The sequence below is a fragment of the Salvelinus fontinalis genome, chromosome 28, assembly GCF_029448725.1.
Source record: "Salvelinus fontinalis isolate EN_2023a chromosome 28, ASM2944872v1, whole genome shotgun sequence".
NCBI lineage: Eukaryota > Metazoa > Chordata > Actinopteri > Salmoniformes > Salmonidae > Salvelinus > Salvelinus fontinalis.
In genome coordinates this window covers 14,473,108-14,499,495 of record NC_074692.1, presented here as the reverse complement: position 1 = coordinate 14,499,495, position 26,388 = coordinate 14,473,108, and the positions used below count along the sequence as shown (strand labels likewise).

Here is a 26,388-nt window from a genome sequence, read left to right as displayed (position 1 = left end):
ACAAATAGGAACCACAGAGAGGAACCAAAGGTAATGTTATCACCCAGTCCCACGCAGAGCACATGTTTACACTTTAGAACACTGACTCAATTTTATTATCTCATTGCTGTGAGAAAATGCATACAGATGTTCTGTGTAAAAGTAAAAACATCTCATTAAAACCTGTTTCTTGTACTTATCTGCAGGGTCTACTACGTTTCCTTCGATTGTCTCTTCCATGTGTTTTTTAAACAAGTACTTTTCTTCCACTATTATTGGGCATTAAGTGTTCCTGTTGGTAAAAAAATAATAATTTCCTGATGGTAGAATCTCCTTTCATCTTCCCATTCAACATCCATGCAGACAGATACATTTATATGAAACAATGGGTGATGAACAAGCTATTGTTTCCTAGTTTCCTTGGCAAGGCTCCTAGTGCTGCTGCCTGGAGCTGTGAACATCTCTGTGAGGGATCCTTAACAGGTCCTACTAGTCACCCCAAACAATCCCAAACAGGTACCCAAAAGTACCTAGAATAATCCCAAAGTACCCAAAACAACTACAAACAACCACAAACAGGTACCCAAAACAACCCACAAGTACCCAAAACAACCCCCCCAAAGTACCCAAAACAACCCAAAAGTACACAAAACAACCACAAACAGTTATCCAAAAACAACCCAAAACCACTCAGAAACAGGGGTAACACTTCACTTGGATAGTCCATCTGTATCGTCCTAGCTACATACTATCAGTAACATTTCAACTAATTATCTACTAACCCTAACCATAGCCCTAACCTTAACCTTAACTCTCATCCTAACCCTAAACTTAACCCTTGCCCTAACCCTAGGCCTAACCCTCTTAACCCATACCCTAACCCTTATTCTAAACCTAAACCTAACCCTAACCGTAACCTTTGTAAGCAGTTGCTTAACATCAGATAGTTTGTTGATAGTATAACCATCTGTAGAGCATCTATAAATGGACTATCCAGACTATCCAAATAAAGTGTGACCCCAAAAGTAACAAAAACAACCCAAAAGTACCCAAAACAAACACAAACAACAACAAATAACCCCAAACCACCCCAAAACAGGTAACCTAAACAACCCAAAAGTCTCAGAAATAACCCCCAAAAGTACCCAAAATAACCACAAAAAAAACACAAACGGGTACCCGAAAGAACCCAAAAGTACTTAAAAGAACCACAAACTGGTAGCCAAAACAACACAAAAACACCCAAATGATCAGTTCAGGTTCACGTTTCAGTTTGGTATGTGATATATTGGGTTCAGGTCAGGACTCTATATCGTCAGAATAGCAGAAATAATAAAAGCAATGACTGAAATAGTAGATATTGGCAAAAACAAGCTGCACTACATATACAAAAGTATGTGGACACCCCTTCAAATTACTGGATTCGGCTACTTCAGCCACACCCGTTGCTGACAGGTGTATAAAATCCATAGACAAACATTGACAGTAGAATGGCCTTACTGAGGAGCTCAGTGACTTTCAATGTGGCACCATCAAAGGATGCCACCTTTCCAACAAGTCAGTACGTCAAATGTCTGCTCTCCATAAATTCTCTACAGGATCGGTGTCCCGACCTTGGGACGGTTGAGCAAACATAGACTAATATGATTAGCATGAGGTGGTAAGAACCCCCAAAATTCCCAGGACATAGCCATATCTGATATGGCAGAAAGCTTACATTCTTGTTAATCTAACTGCACAGTCCAATTTACAGTAGCTATTACAGTGAAATAATACCATGCTATTGTTTGAGAAGAGTGCACAATTATCAACTTGAAAATGTATGAATAAACCAATTAGGCACATTTGGGCAGTCTTGAAACAACATTTTGAATAGAAATGCAATGGTTCATTGAATCAGTCTAAAACTTTGCCCATACACTGCTGCCATCTACTGGCCAAAGTCTAAATTGTGCCTGGGCTAGAATAATTCATTATGGCCTTTCGCTTGACGATGGTACAAAGAAATACCAAAAAACGCATGTTTTTTTTTATGTATTATCTTTTACCAGATCTAATGTGTTATATTCTCCTATATTAATTTCACATTTCCACAAACGTCAAAGTGTTTCCTTTCAAGTGGTATCAAGACTATGCATATCCTTGCTTCATGTCCTGAACTACAGGCAGTTAGATTTGAGTACGTCATTTTAGGCAAAAATTGAAGAAAACTGGGCTAATCCTTAAGAGGATGATTTTGGAATGAGATGTTTGACGAGCAGGTGTCACATACTTTTGGTCATGTAGTGTATGAACATGTGGATATAATTATTTGTCTACTCTGGTAAATGTGTATGTGAGTGAGTGCAGATAGGGATATTTGTGTGTGTGGGTCAGGGACAGGGTTAGGGTTGGGTTCAATTCCGTTTCAGTTCAGTAAATTGACCCTTCGCTAAATCAAGACCCAGAATTTTGGGCAACCAATAGTAGATCTCCAATGGATAGCAACCGTCGTTGAGTCCGACACCTCGGACAAGCTCACATTTCAAGCACATGAAAGCCAATGAGACCTATAACAAAACAGAGTTTTCATAGAAAACGTAGCTCAATTGATTAAATGTCTAAATAACAGTGAATGCACCAGGCGTACTTGCTATTGTGATTCCTGAAATGCAGAGGCTGTTGGAGTATTTTTCGAATCCGGAATTGACCACCAAACATTGCTAATGCTAGCTAGCTCTCTAGCTGGTTAATATAACTTGTTTTCTCAAAATGTATGTTAGCTAGCTAAATTAGCTACAGCATATTATGAATACAACTATCATCTGCTGTCGACATCAGGATACAACTAGAGCGAACTAGTTAGGTCCATAAGTAATTAGTAGTAGATTTGACCCCATGCCAGTGCATTCAGAGCCATCTAGTTGCTAGCCACACTACAAACTTAATTGTACCAGGTTCCCGTGAAGCAATTTTAATGGCAGTCCACCACAACATACCCGATAGTCTCCAGATTAGCAGGGGGTAGTCTGTGTTTCATTTATTGTGTAAAAACACAATTTGAGATGATTGTGAGGGGTTTTCTCCAGTAGTTTGAATGCTCTGTGTGTTACTCTGGGTACGAAATAGATAAGGTCAGTGTGTTATCACAGGATGATAGCCTAGCTTCTTCTGAGTCGATAGAGCTATTCCTTTAGCCAATAGAGTTTGCCAGCTTGTAGTCCCAAAAACCAGAAACGAGTTACATCTGGTTCGTTCAGCCATTCCTATGGGGGAAATGATGGGGAAAAATTGGGTTTTGGGATAAACTGAGAAAATAAGGTCTAAGATTAACACAGGCTTAGAAGATTTTATATGTATTGTTCTATGACAGGGTTCCCCAGGGTTTTATTTCCCCCCCAAACATTTTCTGAGCAAAAATAAATCAAAATGTGTATGCAGAATTTTTATTGTTGGGACATAAAAGTCTGTAAAAAAACACCAGGAAATCAGCTCAATGTGATTTTAATTTAAGAAATCTGTTCCCAAGTACTCCCACGCATAATAGAGAGACACGGCGTGATCAACGTTTGAAATTATTATGTTTTAGTCAAACATTATATATTTTTGGGCTTCTTGCGGTCAATTTGAAGTGTACAAATGTTTTACATCAATTTTTTTGCAATTCTATACAATTTGCAATAGGGTAGAGAGACATTTTTGCAGTTTTGAAGCTAATTTCCTGCAATCAAACACATTTTTGTAATGACTTATGCCATGTTAATATGATATCTAAGTGAGAATGACTAACAAAATCAATAGGGGCTCCCTGATGGTCGGGGCCCCTGGGCACGTGCCCGGTCAGTATTCGGTCATGATTACTTCAATCAACTAACTACCAATCAAAAATTGTTAGCTGACATGGCTAATTCAGTGACTGTCAGTGACTGACATAACAAGGGAAAAACCTCTGATGCACAACCACATTTCTAAATTGTACCTGGTGTATTCTACTATTCTTACTCGCAATAGTAAGTTGAGACCCCAAATAAGTTCCATTTTCGGTCGGGGACCGCTTATGTCACTTATGCCTGGAACCAGCCCTGAATATCAGTCAGTCAACTTTCTTAATTATGAAGCCTTTATGTGCTTGTTTTGATCACATACATGCTTCAAAATTCACAAACAGTGACGTTAGCTGATGAAGATTATCTCATAGAATAAAACGTAGAAACTCTCCTAAGTCTGTGCTTACCACAGGCCTTATTTTCGGCATTTATCCAAACCCCCCCCCAAAAAACATGAATTTCCCCGTAGGCTTTGGCCAACGAGCCATCGCGGAGTTAGTGCCTACAAAAAGACGGCATTACTATTGTTCTCTGTAGACCGCTCCATTCATGGCAGGAGACCAGGATTGTGTCACAGTTTACAGGAAACGTCACGGATGATGTTTGAGGGACCTGGATTATCTCTAATGTGTAATCAAATGGGTCCCTGTAGCCTGTAGAGGTGAACCACCAGCCCAATCAAGCAAGCCATTATTGACCTGTCTGAAACATGAACCTGAATTTATAATTTGGGTGGTTTTGTGTTGTTTTGGCTGGCCGTTTATAGTTCTTTTGGGTTGTTTTGGGTACCTGTTTGTGGTTGTTTTTGTTGTTTTGTGTACTTTTGGGCTGTTTGGAGTTCCTGTTTGGGGTTGTTTGGTGTTGTTTTGCATATGTTGGGGTTGTTTTGAGTACCTTTGGGTTCTTGTGGGTACTTTTTGGGTGCTTGTGTGTTCTTTTGGGTATTTTGTGACTTTGCGGTACTTTTGGGTTGTTTGGGGTACTTGTTTATGGTTGTTTGGGGTTGTTTAGGGTTGTTTTGGGTACTTTTGGGTTCTTTTGAGTTGTTTTGGGTTGTATTGGGTACGTTTAGGTTGTTTTTGGGTACCTGTTTGGGGTTGTTTAGGGTACTTTTGGATTGTTTAGGGTACTTTGGGGTTCTTTCAGGTTCATGTTTGGGGTTGTTTGTTTTTTGGGGGGTTGTTTGGGGTTGTTTTGAGTTCTTTGGGGAGTTACCCTGTAATGGTAACAGTGTGGCTGCCTGTCTAAGCTCTACAAGGAGGGCCAGTGGAGCCAGCCTACTCAGTAGAGGAGTACCCCAGATATCTCTGTCTATTATCTGCCAGCAGCAGCCTGTAATTAGGATTCCTCTCCCAGCAGGTCCCCTCGCAGAGCGGAGAGGAAAGCAGATGTGGCCCGCTGAGCCACATCTTCAGGCAGAATGATGTTCCAGCTGCTGCTATGTCCGTATTAGCCCACTCCTCACCTTCTCAAACATGCCCGTTACCATGGCACGGCTCCATACAAACAACTCGATACTGGTACCCTGTGTATATAGCCAAGTTATCATTACTTGTTGTATTTTATTCCTCATGTTATTATATTTATATTATTTCTCTTTTTTTCTCTACGCATTAGGAAGGGCCAGTAAGTAAGCATTTCACCGTTAGTCTACACCTGCATGTGACAAATCACATTTGATTTGAACACCTATTTAAATACCCTGTAAACAAGAAGTTCAATGGGCCCACGCATAAGAAAGAATGCTCAAACACACACACACTTTCTCAGCCATGCTGCGTGCTACCTCCCCCTTCACCAAGATGTTAAAATAGAGACAGAAACCGTATTCAATAGAATGAAAGCACACCATTGGGATAGCAGGGGTATTGAAACACACATTTGTTTCCACAGACAAATGAAGCCCTATGGAGAAAGCAGAGCAATGCCTTGAAGGTAGCTAGATAAATCCACACCTTGTCCTACATTTAATATGGAGCTAGCTCTGGGAATGATGAAACAAAACAGTTCCATCCAAAACATTACCAGAAAAAGATTCACCGGATTTGTTCACTTTGGTCAGGCTGTGTAAATTGTGTATTTTTTCTGACACCAGACGTGTTTCCCTCTATCGCAAATCACCCCGGAAAACATACATAAATAAATCTTATCCTACCTTCGGCGGGGCAGGGGATGGTGACCTTGCTGTTAGACACTTTCTCCATGATGGCATCTCCAGGCTCAGCGAAGGACGGGGCCTCTGTGTAAAGGATAAAGGATATAGCATTAGGACAGCACAGGGAATAAGACAAAGGGTTTATTTAGCGTCATGGGTTATAAAGGCTACTGTAAATAATATGTGTCAAAGTTAGGTTGAGATTTCTATAAGATATAAGCTTGATTTTAGTGTTAATGTTCAGCTAGAGTAGTAGGTAAGACATGAGTGCTAGGGTTAATCCTAGCGGTGGGGTGAAGATGTTGTGCTACTGACCCTGACAATGTGAGTCATGTCTCCTTTGACCCCTTCTCACTCGTTAACCTCCAGCTTTGACTTCCTCTAATCCTCCCCTCAGCTTAAGCTGACCTCTAAGGTCAAATATCCCCTCAATCAACACCCACTAACCTACTGACCCATGCTCTTGTCAAATAGAATGGAGTTTATAGGGCTGCTTGTTTAAAGGACCTCACGCTGCTTGCTTAGCGAGTACCACTTCCTCCGGATTCAGCTCACACGAAGCTCGAACCCTGGACCTCTGCCTTGTTAGCACACGTGGCCACCCTCCTAAAGCATCTTACCAGTCGGATCCAAGTGAAAAGCTAGCAATTCGCTGGAGCAAGTGGGACACTTCAGGCTGAGGAGTAAGTTGCACACATCTCCAGAGGCGTCATGCCCATAAGGGATACAGGGTCACGTGCCCCTTCAGATTTGTCTTGTATAAAAAATATATTTATTTTTTTCTCTCTGTAATACTGTACTTATAGCCACCTAGCAATTTTATGAAGTTGGCTTTAGCTAGCCCAGATATGTTCCCATCTGACAACTTCACAACTAGCTGACAATAAGCTATTTCAGCCTATCAATCAAGTTAGAGTAGTTAGCTTGTCTAACTATCTTAGCTGGCACGCCTACTGGCAAGGTAGACTTTAGAAAAGCGAGCAGTAACTAAATGTACTGAATAAGACTTACATTCCTTTCAATCTTTTACACAGATCTGAGCAAAGATGCAGAGAAGCATGTTTAATTTCTTTAAAAAAAGAACCACCAGTCAGGAAGATGGAGACAGCTCAAGAGAAATGCTTAGATATGCAGAAAAATAAGCCTAGATTGCAGGAAAAAGGTTAAAAAAAGGTAAATTCTCACATTTACAAACGGGGGGGCCTAGCCCCCCTCCAGACCACCACCCAGCCATAAAGTTCTTTGTGCCTCCTCAGATTTTGGGGGTGCATGACACCCCTGCACATCCCCATGAGCTGCACTTTCATTGTGACCATATGCTGCTGCTTCCAGAGAAAGCACCTCCAAAGACAACTGTCCTTATCTATTCTGTCTTTTACCATATCAGTCCCGAGAGCCCAGCAAAAATTGGCTTTTCATTTATCTGACTTTCATTTATCTGCATGTCCAACCCTTATATTCAGCCTCACAATGAAGTGTTTTACCATTTGACATAAACAGTTGCATTCATGAGTTTTATTGACAAATGTAAATTTAAAAAATGAAGGTCCGCCAAAGCAAATACCTGATAAAAATGAATGTATATGAATGCTGTAAGTACAGAAATGGTTTGCTTGCTGGGAAATGAATATGACAACTGTCTGGAGGTTGTGACAGCAACTATGTGAGCTTATTACAGCATTATGGACACTATGTCCCAGAGGTGTGGACTCGAGTCACATTACTTTGACTCGAGTCACAAACATGATGACTTCCAACTCAACTCTGACTTTAACACTAATGACTCGTGACTTGACTTGGACTTGAGCCTTATGACTCGACCTGACTTGATACCCTCCCCAAGCCCAACCTTTTTAAAATGATGCTATTAAAAAAAGTGCGCAGCGCATCAACTCTTCATTTAACGGATTATAGGTTGAATCGGACAGCAGCCAATCAAATTGTGCCAGCTGAGAAAAAGTTGTGCGTGGCAGTGCAGAGGAACGTCGGCGGGTGAATTCAGATGGAGGCCTTGGAAAGATGATAACCAAAATTATTATTTTTGGATATAAAACCACGCTGTATCAACAAAAAACGGATTGCAACTTGCAAAACATGCGGGAAGAAAATTATAGACGAAGACGCAACATTTTCCAACTTTGTTCGACATTTGAAGCTGCACAAAGAATGGTAAGTCGTGGCTAATATAGCCGACAGCTATATATTTTATTACTTTACTAGTGTATCATGTAGGCTAACGTAACGTTAAATCAATGAGCCTCCACACAGTCAGTCAGTGCGGGAACGTGATCATTGCACCCAAGATTGAGCTACAACTGGCTAGGCAGTTGGTAGCCTAAATCCTGCCTGATGTTACTGCTGTTCCTAAAACCATTGACATACGTTAGCCTACTGTAACCGCACAGAGAGAGAGAGTGTGTGTGTGTGTGTGTGTGTGTGTGTGTGTGTGTGTGTGTGTGTGTGTGTGTGTGTGATAAGGTTGGGTGATTGTGTACAAGCCTACATCGCCTGATTGCATCCCATAGCGATCCTCGATAGTCGATCACTACTGGGGGGGGGGGGGGGTCTTTCTCATGGCTACCCATGTATTCCCATGGAAACATAACGTTTATTTGGAAAGTAATAAATATAGATATTTTTTAAAGCATTCATGATTTGCGTAAATGTAATATACTAACTATTACTCTTGTTAAAAATATGAAATGGTATTATAATGTTCTCTTCACCAAATGTGACTTGTTTAGGACTCGAAACTAAAAGTTTAGGACTTGAGACTTGACTCGAGACTTGACGGTCTTGACTCGGACTTGCCTGTCTTGACTTGGAACTTGAGTGCTAAGACTTGAGACTTACTTGTGACTTGTAAAACAATGACTTGGTCCCACCTCTGCTATGTCCTGTGATTTCCCATGTAGAAGAACCCCTTACCTTCTAATGGGTCTTGTGTAGCTTGTGAACATCATAGAGCAAAACATGTGCGTGTTGGTCTTAGCTTTTCATAGATAGTTTGTAGCTCAAACCATTCGGACTCTACAGACATTTTTCTAAAAAGACCCGGCCCCGGGCCCCTTCGGGATCCGCCTTTGTCACACAAACACCGCTCTAGCTCAGCCTCCGTTAGTCACAGAGACTTGGTATCTACGGTTGCAGACTAAATAGACAAATCCAATGGTACAACCCAGAAGCTCAAACTCACAATGTTAAAAAGGGTTTAGACGTCCAAAATATGCCGGCGTTACGATGGGACTCATTGGGTTAAGCTGGGACCGTGTTTTCCTCAATGTGAAACTGTTAAATATCTGTTTTAGGTATACTGTTACAGTCAGTTCTGTGTGAGCCTTTTTCAACACTATTGACAATGACACTATTGTGTATCAGTCTGTGGAAATTGTTCGCGGAGTGCTTGGGCTGATCTGATGAATGGATAAATAAATAGATGTACAGTATATTAGGAGAGAAAAGCTGCATCATTGATGAATCAGATGCCTCACCTAGCACCTCCAGTTTGACCTCCATGGTATCCTGTCCAGCAGTGTTCTTGGCCACACAGCTGTAGGTGCCCTGGTCAGTGAGGCTGGCCCTGTGGATTCTGAGGGCTGCAGTGTCCCTCGCCCCGACAGGACGTCCGTTGTGGAACCAGCTGATCTCAGGGCTGGGCTCCCCCTGAACCACACACGGCAGAAACACCGTCTGGCCTATCAGCGCCTTCAGCAGGGACGGAGCTGCCTGGATCTTGGGCTTAACTGGGAAAGAAACAAACAAGATTTGTGTCTCATGATATCTATTAGATGCATGACATCATCTTGAACAGTGAAGTGAAAAAGGCTGTCAGATCTCAAGTTCACATAGCACCTACAAAGTGAGAATCCATAACGAGATACCTTGTATGTGTAAATTGTAGTTGAGGGACACGTTGCCGGCTGGATTTTCTGCTGAGCAGGTGTAAAGTTTACTATCAATCAGTCGGACATCGGTGATCTTCAGAGAGCCAGAAGGAAGCACAGTGAACCTGGACATGGAGAGAGGTCAGAGGTCAGGCTGAGTATAACACTGTTACTCACAGTGGAGTCACACTGGAAATCCTCAACCCTGTTTACGTTTTTGTGAATATGTGTGAGTGTGTGCATGTGTGCGTGCTGTACATGCCTGTGTAGTTCTGGCTTTTATAATACCATTCACATTGCATAATAGTAACTGAACTTCTCAACTGAACTGAAATCCCCAGCAGAACTACACCCAGCTGCAGAAATGGATAATATGCACAAATGTAAACAATGCTCTGAGATTTATACGTTTCTCTGCTAAGCAACTAAAATTATATCAATAACATGTTTGGAAATGATCTGGAACCACAAACAGCCCTATATTTCAACACTGCACATGTGGCTGAAACACTCTGCTCCCCTACTGCTCCAAACCCAACCAGTAGCATACATCATAGAAACTGAATGACTGGCTCAGCAGCGGTCAGTCTCTACTGAGAAGTAAAGCAGTTCTAAGTCACCTTAGTAGCGAGCAGGGAGCTGAGCACAAACTGGAAACATGGACCCAACATACAGCCTCATCTGTGTATACATGCTGACACAGGCTGACTGGGACAAATTGGGCTTATCAGAGAGGTCTGAGTGCAGCTCCCTAGCCTCCCCGACTGACCCAGTGTGGGCTAGCACTCTTCTACTCTCCAGCTTCTCTCTCTCTCTCTCTCTATCTCTCTCTCTCTCTCTCTCTCTCTCTCTCTCTCTCTCTCTCTCGTCTGTTTGCAGCGCTGGGGCCTGCGGTGGAGGTGGTGGAGAAGAACAGGGCTACGGCAGCAGACACTCAGAACACCCACTGACTGAGTTATTAAAAACAATCAGTTTCTCCCTGCTTACACCAAAGGATGGGGGGCAGATAGACTCCTGAATGGAGAGAATGCATCTGTCCGCTCCAGTGCTGAGGGCTGAAGGGGTTGTTGGTGGAGGTGTGTTATTCTCATCAGACAGCCAGGGCTGGTAAAGAGTAAGGAGAAGACATGCTCTTTTATGGCAGAAGATCCACAGGGGAGCCAGACGTCAAACAGGCTGTACTTTTTTATCTTCTTCTGTCAGTCTTCTCCCTACTTCCCGTCTGCACACCCCTCCCGCTCTCCTCCCTCCCTGTCCCCCACTCCTTCCTGGCCCCACATAAGCATCCTCATTCCACCACTACCACAGCTTTCAACACTGTCACACAGTTCCTCCAGAGACATAGGGACTGGTCATGGCCAGTGGGTTTCACTGTCATCTCTAGTCTGTGCCCTATAGACAGACTCCACCAGACAGGGAAGCCTGTGCTGAGTGACCACAGATTCAGGGATGAGAGAGTCATGTGTAACCATATGTTCTTCCTCAGAGAAGTTGTTCCATACGACTACACACACGCAACACACAGCCCAGCGCCAGGCTGCTGCCTCTGCCGCTTCAAAAGGCACCACTAAATGAGCTCCAACAGTTAACGTCTGCTTTAGATAGCAGCCGGATTCAATCCCTTGTCCCTTGTAAAAGGTTAGTCAGTTAAGTCAGGGGTAAAGTAATCGCCTTGGTATGGTGAGAAACTTACCTTTTATTGCCTATTACCATTTCACTGCATTGTTGCTACATTCTTATGTAACCATGGGTCTTCCTCTTACCAGGCAGTGACTGGAGGGATTGGCTGGCCGTTCCTGCTCCATGTGACCAGAGGAGAGGGACTGCCCTGGACCTCACAAGGGAGGATGACCTCAGAGCCCACCTCAGCAGCCAGTTTCACCGTGTTCTCCTCACCACTCACACCTACGATCTTAGGCTTGGCTGTGGGAAAGGGAAACATTCTATTTTTACAGAGGCAGGTCTGCTCTTAAGCATACAACTTTTTGTAATCTAAACATGTCAAATGCCTTATGATTGTTTTTTACACAGTACTTCCTCTATCAATGAAACACTTTGGAGAGAGGCCATTGACATCACGCACTGGACAGCCTTTGCTGTAAGTTAATGTGCAGCCCTTACTGTTGACACTAAGCTTGATCTCACGGCTGGTGTAGCCCACTGCACTGGTGGCTGTGCAAATATATATGCCTGCATCTTCTGCAGTGAGGTTGAGGATATGGAGGAAGCCATCAGAGTCTGACTGGGGGGAGGACCTGTCTCTGGGCTTGGGCTCCCTTCCCTGAGGGAAGAGCAGGTAGAGTGAGGCCCAGATACACACTCAACAGCACTGGGACACATAACTAGGCCAAAGGTTCAATGCCCAAATTCACTTCTGATGCTTGCTATAATTACAGAGCCGAGCCCCCTTCCCAAACTAAACTCTCTCTCTCTCTCAGACACGCACGCACGCACACACACACACACACACACACACTCACAGGGTACTACTTCCCCTTCTTTTTTTAACACAAAATGACTTTTGCAGACTCACTTTCACCTGACAAGAATATAAATTTACTTGACTCTAGTGTATTAATCTGAGAATGTATGGAACGAGGCTATGAATAAACATTCCTTGACACAGGCAGCCTTATAATATATACACAAGTGTTATATTAGTTTAAAGGTTATTTACATGATGTTAGTGGCCATTCATCTTAAGATGGATGGGCTGTGATTGCAATCCCCACTAGATTCCCTTGTGCTAAATTATGCGATTTGTCAAAGGCCATTTGTCACACGTATGATGGAGCCAAAACCATCATTAAAGAAAAAACAGCTTCAGAGAAGAAAGCATAGCAGCCTACCTTGGACCAGACAACAGTTGGCTTGGGAACTCCGCTGGACTCACATGACAGGGTGATGGCCACACCCTCGTTGGCTATGTAGTGGTATGGACCAGCGCTGATCTCTGGGGGCACTGGGAAAGTAGGTCACAAGTACAGCTGTCTACTGAGCATGGACAACAAGGGGAGCAGAATTATCACTTGATTTAGCTCAAATCATCTTCATTACAACTTGTTGATGAACCCTAATCTGTCATTATTGTCTATGGACAAAATGACTTCATCAAAGCATGCAGTAGATGAAACACTCTCTCAACTATAACACCGCAGGGTGCTCAAGTTACAAGTTGCTCAATATGTTGTATTCCCATAGTAATAGTCAGCACATCCCTACGCTAATTAGATGGTCCATGACTATAGAGGATCTGCCATAGCCCTTTGACCATTCTGTAAACCGTATCTCCTCTCACCATGGACTTCCAGGCTGACTGATGTGTTGACCGACCCGGCTACGTTCACCGCAGTGCAAACATACATCCCAGCATCCTCTGGGAGTGCCCTCTCTAAGTACAGGCTGCCATCGCTCCTCAGGAACTTTCTGCCACTCAGCTGCAGCTAGGGAACAGCAATGGATAATTTTAGGCAATGATAAACACACATTCTGAGAAGTAGTAATGTAGGATTATTCAGGACAGGTCATCCTCACTTGGTTTCCATTGTGGGTCCAGTGTCTCTCTGGCAGAGGTATTCCATCCAATAGCATGCAGGGTATGCTCAGGGACTGACCAATCCCAGTGGTGATGACTGGGGCACCATGTGCCAAAAGAGGGGGCTCTGTTGGACAAAACGGGAGGATATCATTACATGAGCAGACAGACCAAAATACAAAGCAGCAGCTGATCAAATAATGTAGGATCAAACTGAAACTATTATGGGGTGTGGCAGCAATGGATACTGGTGTTATCTATCAGCAGAGAAATGTAAGACTGAACACAAACACGAGTTCATACCCAGTCCACTGACACTGACTCTGGCCTCAGTCCTGATGGTTCCGAACTGATTCTTGGCCTCACAGACATACAGGCCTTCATCATCCAACCAGACATCTGTGGACAGATGCATAGTTACTCTGAGAATACTGTTATCATGATCAAATAAATACAGATTCCACTTATAGGATGGCATCTCCATGCAAACCACAGTATGAGACAGGTTACGTGTGCAAGTAATGGAATTAAGAATAGACAAGTGCATACTAGCTAGAATCATTCTAAGATTTCATCAACTCTGTCTCAATCATCTACAGGCATTCTCTTGGTTTATTTATAATGTCATTAGGATTCATAAAAAAATTGATCAATACAATTAGACACAATGTAGTATAGCTGCCTATATAACATGTCCTAAACAGTATATTTTACTTAGACCACATGATGACAAATGAAAACATGATTACATTGCAAGTGTCTAAATGGCTGATGTCAACTCATGTGAAGAGTAAACGGTGAAAACGAAGTTGTCCAATGCGTGTACAATATGTAGCCTACATATCTGAGACATTAATAAAGAGACCACTGGACTCTCTTTCTTTAAACAATACCGGGTAAAGACAGAAACATCTGCTGCCATTTAAGACAATCAGATCAGCACATAGACACAGATGGGGCCAGTGATGGAAGTCCACTTCGTCATGCAAATACTACTGTTTCTCCCTCCCCAACAAAAAAGAACCCAGCCTAGAAACATTTAGGATCTGAGCTGTGGATAGATATACCAACCACTCTCTTTCTTTCTCTCTCTCTCTCTCTCTCTTCTCTGTTTCTCCCTCCCTTCCTCCCTCTGACCAAGGCATATTATATCCACATTATACAGTTGAACTTCACTCACCCCTAACTTGACATAAAAGTCTCTGTCAATTCTCTAAGGCCCTCAAAGCGCCTCAGTTCCCCTCGCTGAGGGAGAAAGGGGAGACACTCTATTCATTCAGCAGTGCCAGCTTTATCCTGACCTGAGGTGCTCCACCTCTTCTATGTTTATGAACCCAAAGAATGTCAGCCATGCCAGTCACCCACTTGGTGCCAATGGAGGGCTGTGGTCTCTTTGGTGCCTGCTGTTTTGGTAAGGAACTCATTATTGGGATAGTGGGATAGTGTAATAGTGTAAAGAAGAATAGTGGGAAAGGGACATAAGACTCACCCTGGATCAGGAGATGTCCTGTTTCTAGTTGCACCGTGCCACCGCTGCTGTACGCTTCAGAGATGATCGCTCTACCATCCTTTAGACGCCAGGTAACTGTAGGCAAGGGGAAACCACGGGCTACACAGGGCAGCGTGACATTTTCCCCCACATCCACTGTCATGTCAACTGGGGTTTCTGAGAATAGAGGGGCCGCTGTGGAAGAAAGAGTGGGAGATCAACGTGAAGTTCTCTATAATCAAATACAGTGTATAAAAAGGACATAGAACTACTCTGTTCAAAATACATCAATATTCTGTATTACACCTGCTTGGTTTAGATAAAGGATGAAATGTCTTACCATTATTACTGGTTATCTGAAAGTGGCATTAATTCAGTAAGCCTAAAATGGCTGCCCTCACCTCCGACCTCCAGGAACACAGTAGCAGACGAGGTTCCAGCAGGGTTACTGGCCACACAGCTGTACTCCCCAGCATCCATCTCCTGCACCCCTTGGATCTGCAGCGTCCCGTGATGCACGTCCTGCTCAGCAAAAGGAACCGAGCCCACCTGTAGATCACCTGAGAAATGACAAGAAAAGGACACACAGACAAATACCGACCTAATGAATGTCATTTATCATAACAGATTAAACAAGTGATTAGATATAATCCTATCTAGTGTACTATTGGCAACGTATTCCACAAGTGATCAGTGTTTTACCTTTGGACCATTTGACCAGAGGAAGAGGAACTCCAGTGGCTCGGCACTCCAGAGTCGCATCACCTCCAACTGCCACCATCACAACCTGTTTCACCACCCAGATACTTGGTTCCTCTGTATGAAGGGTGAACCAAGATAAAGCTTAAATAATAAACATGATCAAAACGTTTGTATTATCTACCAAATCGTCAGACGTGCTCACAATGCTATACGTGATCGGAATAGCAAATTATTGGGAATTGAATTCAGTCAATTGGGCAGCGGCCCAGACAGGAGGTAAAAATAGAAGTATCGCTGTCTGACATTTCACACGCTTTGTACGTCTGCAGAGACGTGACATGGACAAGCTCTACAGGAGCCCAGAGAGAGAGACAGCTGAAAGGATGTGATGATGCATCCTGCCAGAGCCAGCTTCATGGTGTCTTGACAGATCAGTGTTGTTCAAAATGACACTCCCAGACAAAAGTGAGTATTATACAAGCACACACCAGGGAGAAGCTGCCATGGTCCATCAGTGCTATGCCCTCTGTCAAGCAGTCAATAACAGCAAGGCTAAAAATACATCCTGAGGACTGTCAACCCTGCCAACACAGGGAAGCTATAACCCACTGTGAAAGACGGGGAAATATGCCACTGTCAATCTAAGCTCTCCTCACAGCTAGATAACATAGCCCAAACACGATGGATCAGGTAGACATTAATTCAAACAGCACTCAACAAAAGTTCTCTCACAGAAACCAAGTGACCCTACTCTGAACTGAAAATATATGCGTGGGGTAAAAGTGGTAAAGAACTAGTCTTTAAATGGAAAGCCCACATCACAGCCTTTATAGTGCTATCTCACTAAACCTATAATAGGACTGGAACTGATAGGCATCTCTACCCACCTGCATAATTGAGAGACACAGTCTGAGTGGCGGTTCCAGCCTCGTTGGTTGCCAGGCAGGTGTAGTTCCCAGCATCCTCGGGGAGGGCATCTCTGATTGTTAGACCTCCATGGTTGGATAGACTCATCCTGTATTATGTAAGACAGACATCATTCATGGGAATTCATTTTAATTGATTTAGATGATTACAAATACAGGTGTCTTGGTGAAATTCATCACTAGATGTCCAAGTATGTCCAATCTCTTTTGAAAATGTATTTATTGCAGCCATATCACGTAAATTTACCAAAAATCTGGAATAATATAGTTTGTGGTTAGCTGTAACTGTAAAATGAAGCAAACGAGATGTGACATTTGTATATTCATGGTAGGCTGTTAAAATAGAATCAAACAACTCTCTGCAGCTGCTGTCGTGTAGGTGTTGAGTGGGCTAAGAGTTCCTTTACCTTGGCCGATTAGTGAGGAACATGTTTCCATGACTCCAGAAGAGCTGCGGAGCGGGGGAGCCGGACGCTGTGCAGACGAGGCGGACCTCAGACCCCCTGGAGAAGGCTTGTCTCTGGGGTCTGACTACCACAGAAGGGGCCTCTGCAGAGAGACAGAGAGGATCCATAGGAAAGAGCTGATGGCTCATGTCCCAGTCATGTTTGTATGAGTAATCATTTCTTACAGGCAGATCATGGCTAAGCAGTGGTAAACCTCTGCTAGTCTGGGGGCAGAGCGTGATTGACCAGGAGGGCCTGACATCATGATCACAGCAGATCACAGTCAGACACATGTTTCAGATTTGTTTGTCCTTTGCAAACGCATTACAAGCATCTGAGTCCATGCCCATCATAGAAGCTGCAATTTTCGACTTGCATCAATTGGACTGATTTGAAACATGTTCTGACTGGGAGCGTTTCTGGAGAAGTGGATAAAAAATGCATCAATATAATTAGATGGGGCCAGTCATGCTACTAAGGCAGTAATGGAAAGCAGATGCCAGAGGCCTGGAGGAGGTATGGAGGATGCCCTGGTGTGTTTAGTGTTTAAGCAGATGATCGGTACAGTGTGGTTGGAGTGCGGTGAGCTACAGTACCTGGGACGAGCAGCCACACTGTGACTCGGCTGTCTCCGTTGGCATTGGTGGCCACACATTGGTACTGGCCGGCATCCTGGGGCTGCACCTCATTGATCTCCAGGAAGGAGTTGGGCAGGACCCTGACCCTCCCGGAGTGGGCCAAGATAGTGAGGCCTGCCCGCTGCCAAGTCAGGTTGTGGCGCATGGAGCCTTCCACCTGGCAGGCCAGCACAGCCACGGCCCCCACAGTAGAGCTCACGTTCAGTGGGGCCTTCAGCACCGGAGGAGGCTCTGTCTCATGGAAAACACAGTCAACACAGTGAGACAAACAACACACTACGAGCAGGGACAAAACAGTTAATTTTACTGTCAATTGAATCATTTGGAATTACATGTTTTGTTTCAAAGTGGTATCAGCAATATATAAATAAGATAAGTATTTTGGAAAGCTTTGACTAGCTACTACAGTACTGTAAGTGATCTGTGTGTGTGTGTGTGTGTGTGTGTGTGTGTGTGTGTGTGTGTGTGTGTGTGTGTGTGTGTGTGTGTGTGTGTGTGTGTGTGTGTGTGTGTGTGTGTGTGTGTGTGTGTGTGTGTGTGTGCGCGCGTGTGTGTCGGTGTGTTCTGACATACCTCTCACGGTCAGCTGTGTGAGCGCTCGTCCCAGTCCTGCACTGCTCTGAGCGATGCACTCGTACGGACCCTCATCCTCACCTGAGGCATGTGTAATTTCCCAAAATGCTTTGCCAGAGAACCTGAGACACATGAACAGTTCGCTGACAGGTGAGTGATGATTGGAACATGATACTGTCTTACACCATTGACAAATTAGCCTCTCTGGCACAGACACAGCGAATACCTCTCGTCGGAGGTCGGCATTATTTCATGTATGTAATTCAAAACAGAGTGTCAGAACAGAGGGAGAAAGAAATAATGCTTTGTTAATTTTCCAAGATGACACAATCGAATGCGTAATGTACACAAAATCTACTGTGTATACCCGTCTCCTGATTGATGCAGCAATAAAAGGCAACCGAGTCTATCGGCAATAATGTCTTGCAGAGCTGGTAACTGCAAACAGTGCACTGTGTCATACATACCCCATGACCTAATTAGCTGTTTTACAGTGGGTATTGAGTGCATATGGCTATTCCATCCAAAAGGAGGGCAAGTCAAGTGTTATAGTGTGTTATAGTGTGTTCATAGTGTGTTATAGTGTGTTCAGTGTGTTATAGTTTGTTCATAGTGTGTTCAGTGTGTTCATAGTGTGTTATAGTGTGTTCATAGTGGGTTCATAGTGTGTTATAGTGTGTTCATAGTGGGTTCATAGTGTGTTATAGTGTGGCATAGTGTGTTCATAGTGTGTTATGTGTGTTATAGTGTGGCATAGTGTGTTCATAGGGTGTTATAGTGTGTTATAGTGTGTCATAGTGTGTTATAGTGTGCCATATTGTGTCATAGTGTGTTATATTGTGTTCATAGTGTGTTATAGTGTGTTATGGTGTGTTATAGTGTGTTATAGTGTGTTCAACAAACAGAACAGACGGAGACTCACTGGAACAACTTCTCCTCCCCAATAGCAACTCCACTCCTGGTGAACCTCAGCCAATAGGGAACTTCGCTCTCTACCGAACAGCCAATCATAGCGGGCTGCATATAAAAGCCGTTCACCACCTTGGGCATGCTCACCGCTGGGGGATCTTTGTCATGACAAAAAAGAGAGGAGGGAAGAGGTCACACAAAGGACTAGGTCTGTCTTGGAGACACTAGGAAGGAGACTGAGGAGAGGGATCTCTTACATGGGATGATGTTTGTATAGGAGACACTGGACAACCTCTGGAAGCGGTATCCTTCCTCATCCTTCCCTGTCACCTTGAGGAAGAAGCTTTGGGAAGGAGTGCGAAATTCTGGGACACTCCAGAGTCCTTGGCTGCCCCTGTCAGAGGGCAGAGGCACGGGGAGGGTGCGTAGGGAGCGTCCTGAACCTGAAACTAACTCCATGTGAGTCAGCTGACCTGGCTGCTTCAGTCCTGTACATTTCAGCAACACATGGGCTGGAACTCCTTTGGAAGGGGAGGGGAGCCCAATGTTATTCAATGCAATCACGTATACATACAAAGATATAAAAATGCATGCACACATTACCTTTGATGGGTCTCTCCCTGGTATGGTTGAACTCAGACACTGGTATACTGGAGAACCCAGCCCGGAAGTCCAGATTGCTGACCCCTGTAACTCTCAGAGTGTGGCGGCCACCGCAGCCCACCTGGACATAGACAGGACATTCAGTTGTTGTATTTTGTCTCAGAGGTGACTAAAGCAGTTATCTCATTCTCAATGCAGGATGATCACGTCAGGAGGATCTACTGTACAGTACCTTCAGAGTCCAGGCTCCAGGTCGGGGGAACTTCAGGTTGACAACACGGGCAGAGTTTGGGATATTCAGGAGCTCTGTGAGGCCCTGCTCCACTCTAACAGTGTGACCTAAGCAATTGAGACATGACAATATAATTTCAAAATTTTAAATAACATTAATGTTCAGCAAAATGGATATCACAGGAGGTTGGTGGCACCTTAATCAGGGAGAACAGGCTCATGGTTATGGCTGGAGTGGAATCCACAAGCTCCTTTCCAGCCATGATTATGAGCCGTCCTCCCCTCAGCATTCTCCACTGATGGATATATAGTATTATTCTCAAGTATTGACAAATTTATTTGCTATCTATACAGTGAAAATACATAATGAAAGCATGATGTACCAAGGGGATCCCTGAGCTCGATCTGAGGGGCTGGCCCACTAAGTGACACAGTGACCTCCTTCAGGCTGGGGTCAAAGGGCACCTCCCAGTGGTTCTCCTGAGCACTGTCATGATTGGAGGAAAGCAGGTGAACCTTCAGGGCCTGCACGGTCTCCTCCACCCACTTCAAGACCTGGCAGGAGAGAAGACTTCATCTCAGCAAGATAGCAGCACACCCCACACAGCACACAGCTAGAGGACAGACTAGACAGGGGTGGTCTGGGACTTAGACTAGACTATATAGATAGACTTTCTAGCAAAGACCTCTACTAGAAACCCAATTAGAGGGAAAGGACAGGAAGGATGTGCATGTGACCTCTCTCTGATTCTGAAACTGTCTGCTTCAACACTGCAAGCTGGTCTTTGTACCATCTTATGTCTCAAAGGGATCTTCCATAAACGAAAGGAAAGTGAAACAGCTCAACTGTCAAAAAGATAACATACAGTTTTCTGCACTCTTAAGCATGAATTCCCAAGAGGAGTTTCTCTCACAGTGGAAGTTAGCACACTGTCTGACAGAAAGGGCAATGCTTCTGCACACCTCTTTTAATGAATCATGGCATTGGTTCCCTGGTCCTGAGATCTATTCCAGATTATTAACAGGTCCAATGTGCAGGATCAATTTAGGCTATATATGGCTGAACTTTTTTTACTGTCTGTCAATTTGGCAGGGTTGGGTATATTCCTTTGTCACGCCCTGGACTTAGTTATCTTTGTTTTCTGTATTATTTTAGTTAGGTCAGGGTGTGACATGGGGGATGTTTGTGTGTTTTGTCTCGTCTTGGGTGGTTGTATTGTATAGGGGGTGTTGTAGAGTGTATGGGGTTGTGTTCAGTGTAGGTGTTTAGGAAAGTTTATGGTTGCCTGGTTTGGTTCTCAATCAGAGACAGCTGTTTATTGTTGTCTCTGATTGGGAGCCATATTTAAGGCAGCCATAGGCATTAGGCTATTGTCTATGTCTATGTTGCATGTGTGCACGTAGTTTGTTTAGCTTCACGATCGTTTGTTGTTTTTGTTCGTTTGTTTGTCTTCATTAAAGAAGATGTATTCATATCACGCTGTGCCTTGGTCCTCTCTTCAAAGTTACGACGGTCGTGACATCCTTTCTGAATGTAATCCATTACAGTTACTAGTTACATGCCCAACATTTTTTATCAGTAACTGTTGGATTACCCAAACTCAGTCATATAATCTCATTAGTTTCAGTTACTTTTAAATGCATTTCCCCTTAAGAGGTGCAGGTTAGAAGCTGACACAGCCACAAAGTCATAAAATCTGATTTTAAACCTAACCCTCACCTTAACCCTAACCACAATGCTAACCCTAATGCCTAACCCTAACCTTAAATTAAGACCAAAAAGCCTCACTCAGTTCTGCTTCAAGGACAAGACTCATCCCAATAAACGTCAACCTGCTTAAGAGGGATTAGAAGAAGACAAAAATGTATATTACATCTATTGCAGGATAAATCAATGTTAAATCAAATTATGTGTGCATTTTAGGTTAGGGGCTTACTTATGAGCCCCTAACCAAAAATGCAGTTTAAATAAAAAATAGAGCAGCAGTAAAAAGAGCAGCAGTAAATTAACAATAGCGAGACTATATACAGGAGGTACCAGTACAGAGTCAATGTGCGGGGGCACCAGTTAGTAGGTAGAGTTATTAAAGTGACTATGCATAGATGATAATAACAGAGTAGCAGCGGTGTAAAAGGGGGGGCAATGCAAATAGTCTGGGTAGATGTTCAGAAGTCTTATGGCTTGGGGTAGAAGCTGTTCAGAAGACTCTTGGACCTAGACTTGGCGCTCTGGTACCGCTTGCCTTGTGGTAGCAGAGAGAACAGTCTATGACTAGTGTGGCTGAAGTCTTTGACAATTTTAGGGCATTCCTCTGACAGCGCCTGGTCTAGAGGTCCTGGATAGCAGGAAGCTTGGCCCCAGTGATGTACTGGGCCGTACGCACTACCCTCTGTAGTGCCTTGCGGTCAGAGGCCGAGCAGTTGCCATACCAGGCAGTGATGCAACCAGTCAGGATGCTCTTGATGGTGCAGCTGTAGAAGCTTTTGAGGATCTGAGGACCCATGCCAAGTCTCCTAATGGGGAATAGGTTTTGTCGTGCCCTCCTCACGACTGTCTTGGTATGCTTGGACCATGTTAGTTTGTTGGTGATGTGGACACCAAGGTACTTGAAGCTCTCAACCTGCTCCACTACAGCCCCGTCGATGAGAATGGGGGCATGCTCGGTCCTCTTTTTCCTGTAGTCCACAATCATCTCATTGGTGTTGATCATGTTGAGGGAGAGGTTGTTTTCCTGGCACCACACGACCAGGTCTCTGACCTCCTCCCTATAGGCTGTCTCGTCGTTGTCGGTGATCAGGCCTACCACTGTTGTGTCATCGGCAAACTTAATGATGGTGTTGGAGTTGTGCCTGGCCGTGCAGTCATGAGTGAACAGGGAGTACAGGAGGGGACTAAGTATGCACCCCTGAGGGGCCCCTGTGTTGAGGATCAGCGTGGCAGATGTGTTGTTACCTACCCTTAACACCTGGAGGCGGCCTATCAGGAAGTCCAGGATCCAGTTGCAGAGGGAGGTGTTTAAACCCAGGGTCCTTAGCTTATTGATGAGCTTTGAGGGCACTATGGTGTTGAACGTTGAGCTGTAGTCAATGAATAGTATTCTCACGTAGGTGTTTCTTTGGTCCAGGTGGGAAAGGGCAGTGTGGAGTGCAATAGAGATTTTATCAACTGTGGATCTGTTGGGGCGGTATGCAAATTGGAGTGGGTCTAGGGTTTCTGGGATAATGGTGTTGATGTGAGCCATGACCAGCCTTTCAAAGCACTTCATGGCTACAGATGTGAGTGCTACGGGTCAGTAGTCATTTAGGCAGGTTACCTTAGTGTTACAGTTTACATAGCTGTCCATAAATGGACGTTGCATTTTACTTAATGGGTTGGTTTTTGCAGGCTTCACTGCTTTCTACTACAGATAATAATATGATTAGGCTATATCTTTACATAAAAAACATCAACAGTCAGTCATATTTTCAGTTATTCCAATTAATATAATACCCCTTCAAAAATAGAACTTAGAAATATGGAAATATAGATTAGTCAAATTGTTTTACCTGAGTATAACCCCAAAACGATGGAATAATTAGCCTACTCTGTTGTTTATGATGGAATGATTGGGCTCATTGCTTCGAGTTGAAAAATAAATGATTTGAGCACTCCCAAAAGTGGTATTTGCATGTGAAAAATGTATTGTTTACGTTTTTGTTGTACATTTTGATATCTCGACTCCGACATTGCTCGTCCTAATATTTATATATTTCTTAATTCCATTCTATTACTTTTAGATGTGTGTGTATTGTTGTGAATTGTTAGATACTACTGCACTGTTGGAGCTAGGAACAACCCGCATTTAGCTACACCGCAATAACATCTGCTAAATATGTGTATTGTGACGAATATAATTTGATTTGATAATTTTCATCCGATTCTGTTGCAAAACGTTTCTTAAATGGAAGCAGACGGAAATAAACGGGAAGGGACCTACCTGAAGAAAGGAGGCCAATATTTTTTTCACCAACTTCATCAAAAAAAATCCCGCAGACATCCTTTCTGAATTTTAAAGTCATTCTAGAAGTAATCATCTACTTTTTCAAATGTATATGTAATCTGATTTTTTTTGTAATCCATCAGGCTAGATGTATTCTGTTACTGCCGAACGCTGCAAATTGATTGGGTTTTAAATAGCGGACATGGCCTGAGAGGACTGGTCTGGTCTTGGGTTGATGGGATTGTGGAGGCTTCACTCTGATATGAGGGTCATTATCTTATTCTCAGAGAACAGATTAGCCAATGCCTGGCTTCCGCCGAGTCTGAAATAAGCCTGGGGGGCTTTATTACAATCAATTTCATGAGTAATCATCACTGAGAATACTTTCCCCCTTGACTATTACTGTACAATATTTGACAGGTATAATTTCAATGTTGGATTATATACTCAACCCTCTAGGTGAAATCATGTTGGTGGTTAGGATTCAGAAGAAAAAAACAATGTGTCCTTTCCCCATTACAGGAAAAGAAGAGAAGAACCCGTTGTATAACTGAATCTATTTTTTTCTGACCGGATCATCATTTTTTCCATCTTTCAAGTGCTTAACAAGCAACTGTGGTCTTGTATTTGTTTTGACCCCATAATCGTAGTACAAGTACAGACCTTATGGTTGCGTTGTGTCTATAACAAAACAAACAGAAAACATTGCTTCAGTGGCCCCTCTGAGAAATGGGGCTATTTCAACACATCTTAATATATTTAGGAATAATGGAGAAGATTAGAGTGAGCAAAGCCGGCCCACTGGGTGCTGACAGCAGCTGGATCCTCTCTGAGTTTACAACTGGAAACAGCTGTAATTTCTGCCACATGTGCTGCCATCCCCAGCAGAGCAGGAAACTGCTATAGAGTGACCCACTGTACATCTGCCTCAAACCGGTGTATATTTCATCTCAAGCACCTAGGGAGATCTCCCCAAAGACTTACACACTAAAACATTAGGGTGTCTCAAGGGTTCTTTGGGATGGTTGATGGTTCTGTGGAAACCTAATGACTCAAATAACCCTTTGAGCTCATCAAAAGTTCTTTACAGCTCTTTTAATGATAAGTAAAATGTACGGGAGGCAGCTCATTTGAATATTTCGGGGTGTGGTTTACGCACAGCGCTTTTTGTGCAACCATGAGATCATTCCAGTTTATTTAATATGTTGTGTTATGCCATTATGAATTACATATGACTATGGCCAGTGATGGTGTCTTGTGAAAAACAAATGCATGGCCTTAAGTCAATTGAGAACAGTTGATTAAATCCGTCAGAGGTTTTCAATTCTCTCCTCAGGGGACCACCAGCTGTTCCAGATGTAGCGCACTTGTTTCAACTTGTCAATTAACGCAATAATAACACCTATGAAATTTTATCAATTTGTCTGACCCGAATAAAAAAAGGATCTACAAAGAACCTTTCAGATTGAGAAAAGGTTCTATAAAGAACCATAAAAAAGAGTTGTAACCATAGCGGATCCGTTTTTTTTGGTGTTACATAGAACCTTTTTTAATGGTTATTTATAGAACCTTAGGAAAGGGTTCTTTGTAGCACCATACAGGTTCCATTTAGAACCTTATGAGCATGGTTTTAATTGAACCTTCAAAAAAGCATTCTATATAGCACTAAAAAGGGTCTTGCTGTGGTTACAAGCCAAAGAACCCCTATCTGGTACAATTTAGAACCATTATTTGTTAGTGTGGGACATAGGGGACAGGGGAGACACAGAGATAGAGGCGATGCTGTTTGGTCTGGCCAAGGTGTGTCTCGAGGAACATGCTGCGTTCTGCTGCTGCAACAGCCGCTCCCTGCCAGAGCCATGGGGAATACAGAGGATCTACGGGTCTTTGAAACCTCATCTACCGTGTCTCGACTGAACAGGCACGTGGTGTTGTGTCAGGAAGAAGCACCTCTGCTATTTTAGGACTAGAGCAAGGAGGGTGGCCAGAGGAAGGTCAGCTAAGGCTGAGGAGATACACTGTTCTTTTCATCTTCCAGCTAGGTTGTTTTCTACAGGGATTCCTCCTCCTCCTCATGCCCCTTTGAAACCCCCCAGCAGACCGCTTGAATGTTTCTCCCATAGTGGTTGGGGAACCTATAGACCACAGCCCTCCTTGCACACAGGGGTCTCCCAACTCCGGCTCTGGGGTTAAGCCGCTACCACCATCACTGTGAGAGAGGAGACAGGGTGCCAGAAACTAGGCTATTAGGCCAAATCAGTCCCAGATGGACCCCCGTTCTCCTATTGGATGGGAACCTCAAAACACCTGCCTTGCCTTTCCCCCAGACAACAAGCAAGAGTCTACCACATCTGTCTTCCTGTTTCTGAGAGCAGGTCTAGACTACAGAGACTGGCTTTATTCACTAACATCAGGAACACGACAGAGGATACGGATTAAGTGGATTTAATTGATCTTTTAACAAAAACCCCTGTCCCTTTAACTCACTACTGGGCCCACCTGATGAGGAAACCATTGGGCCAATGTTACTAG

General features: G+C 43.6%; 1 protein-coding gene across 1 annotated transcript in view; it reads right to left on the bottom strand.

The window, feature by feature from the left end:
- The window catches only part of LOC129826234 (hemicentin-1-like), a 77,668-nt gene that overhangs the window by 37,604 nt on the left and 13,676 nt on the right, over positions 1-26,388 (bottom strand). Inside the window, exons 5-25 of the mRNA XM_055886736.1 lie at positions 20,260-20,431; positions 19,878-19,984; positions 19,646-19,766; positions 19,300-19,563; positions 19,056-19,200; positions 18,134-18,255; positions 17,519-17,791; positions 16,884-17,025; positions 16,438-16,565; positions 15,551-15,664; positions 15,250-15,408; positions 14,849-15,043; positions 13,663-13,758; positions 13,359-13,486; positions 13,123-13,267; positions 12,674-12,786; positions 11,946-12,105; positions 11,588-11,747; positions 9,822-9,949; positions 9,432-9,683; positions 5,941-6,024 (exon numbers count right to left, since the gene is read on the bottom strand). Of these exons, the coding sequence (XP_055742711.1) occupies positions 5,941-6,024; positions 9,432-9,683; positions 9,822-9,949; positions 11,588-11,747; positions 11,946-12,105; positions 12,674-12,786; positions 13,123-13,267; positions 13,359-13,486; positions 13,663-13,758; positions 14,849-15,043; positions 15,250-15,408; positions 15,551-15,664; positions 16,438-16,565; positions 16,884-17,025; positions 17,519-17,791; positions 18,134-18,255; positions 19,056-19,200; positions 19,300-19,563; positions 19,646-19,766; positions 19,878-19,984; positions 20,260-20,431 (3,208 nt within the window). The remainder of the gene's footprint in view (positions 1-5,940; positions 6,025-9,431; positions 9,684-9,821; positions 9,950-11,587; positions 11,748-11,945; positions 12,106-12,673; positions 12,787-13,122; positions 13,268-13,358; positions 13,487-13,662; positions 13,759-14,848; positions 15,044-15,249; positions 15,409-15,550; positions 15,665-16,437; positions 16,566-16,883; positions 17,026-17,518; positions 17,792-18,133; positions 18,256-19,055; positions 19,201-19,299; positions 19,564-19,645; positions 19,767-19,877; positions 19,985-20,259; positions 20,432-26,388) is intronic.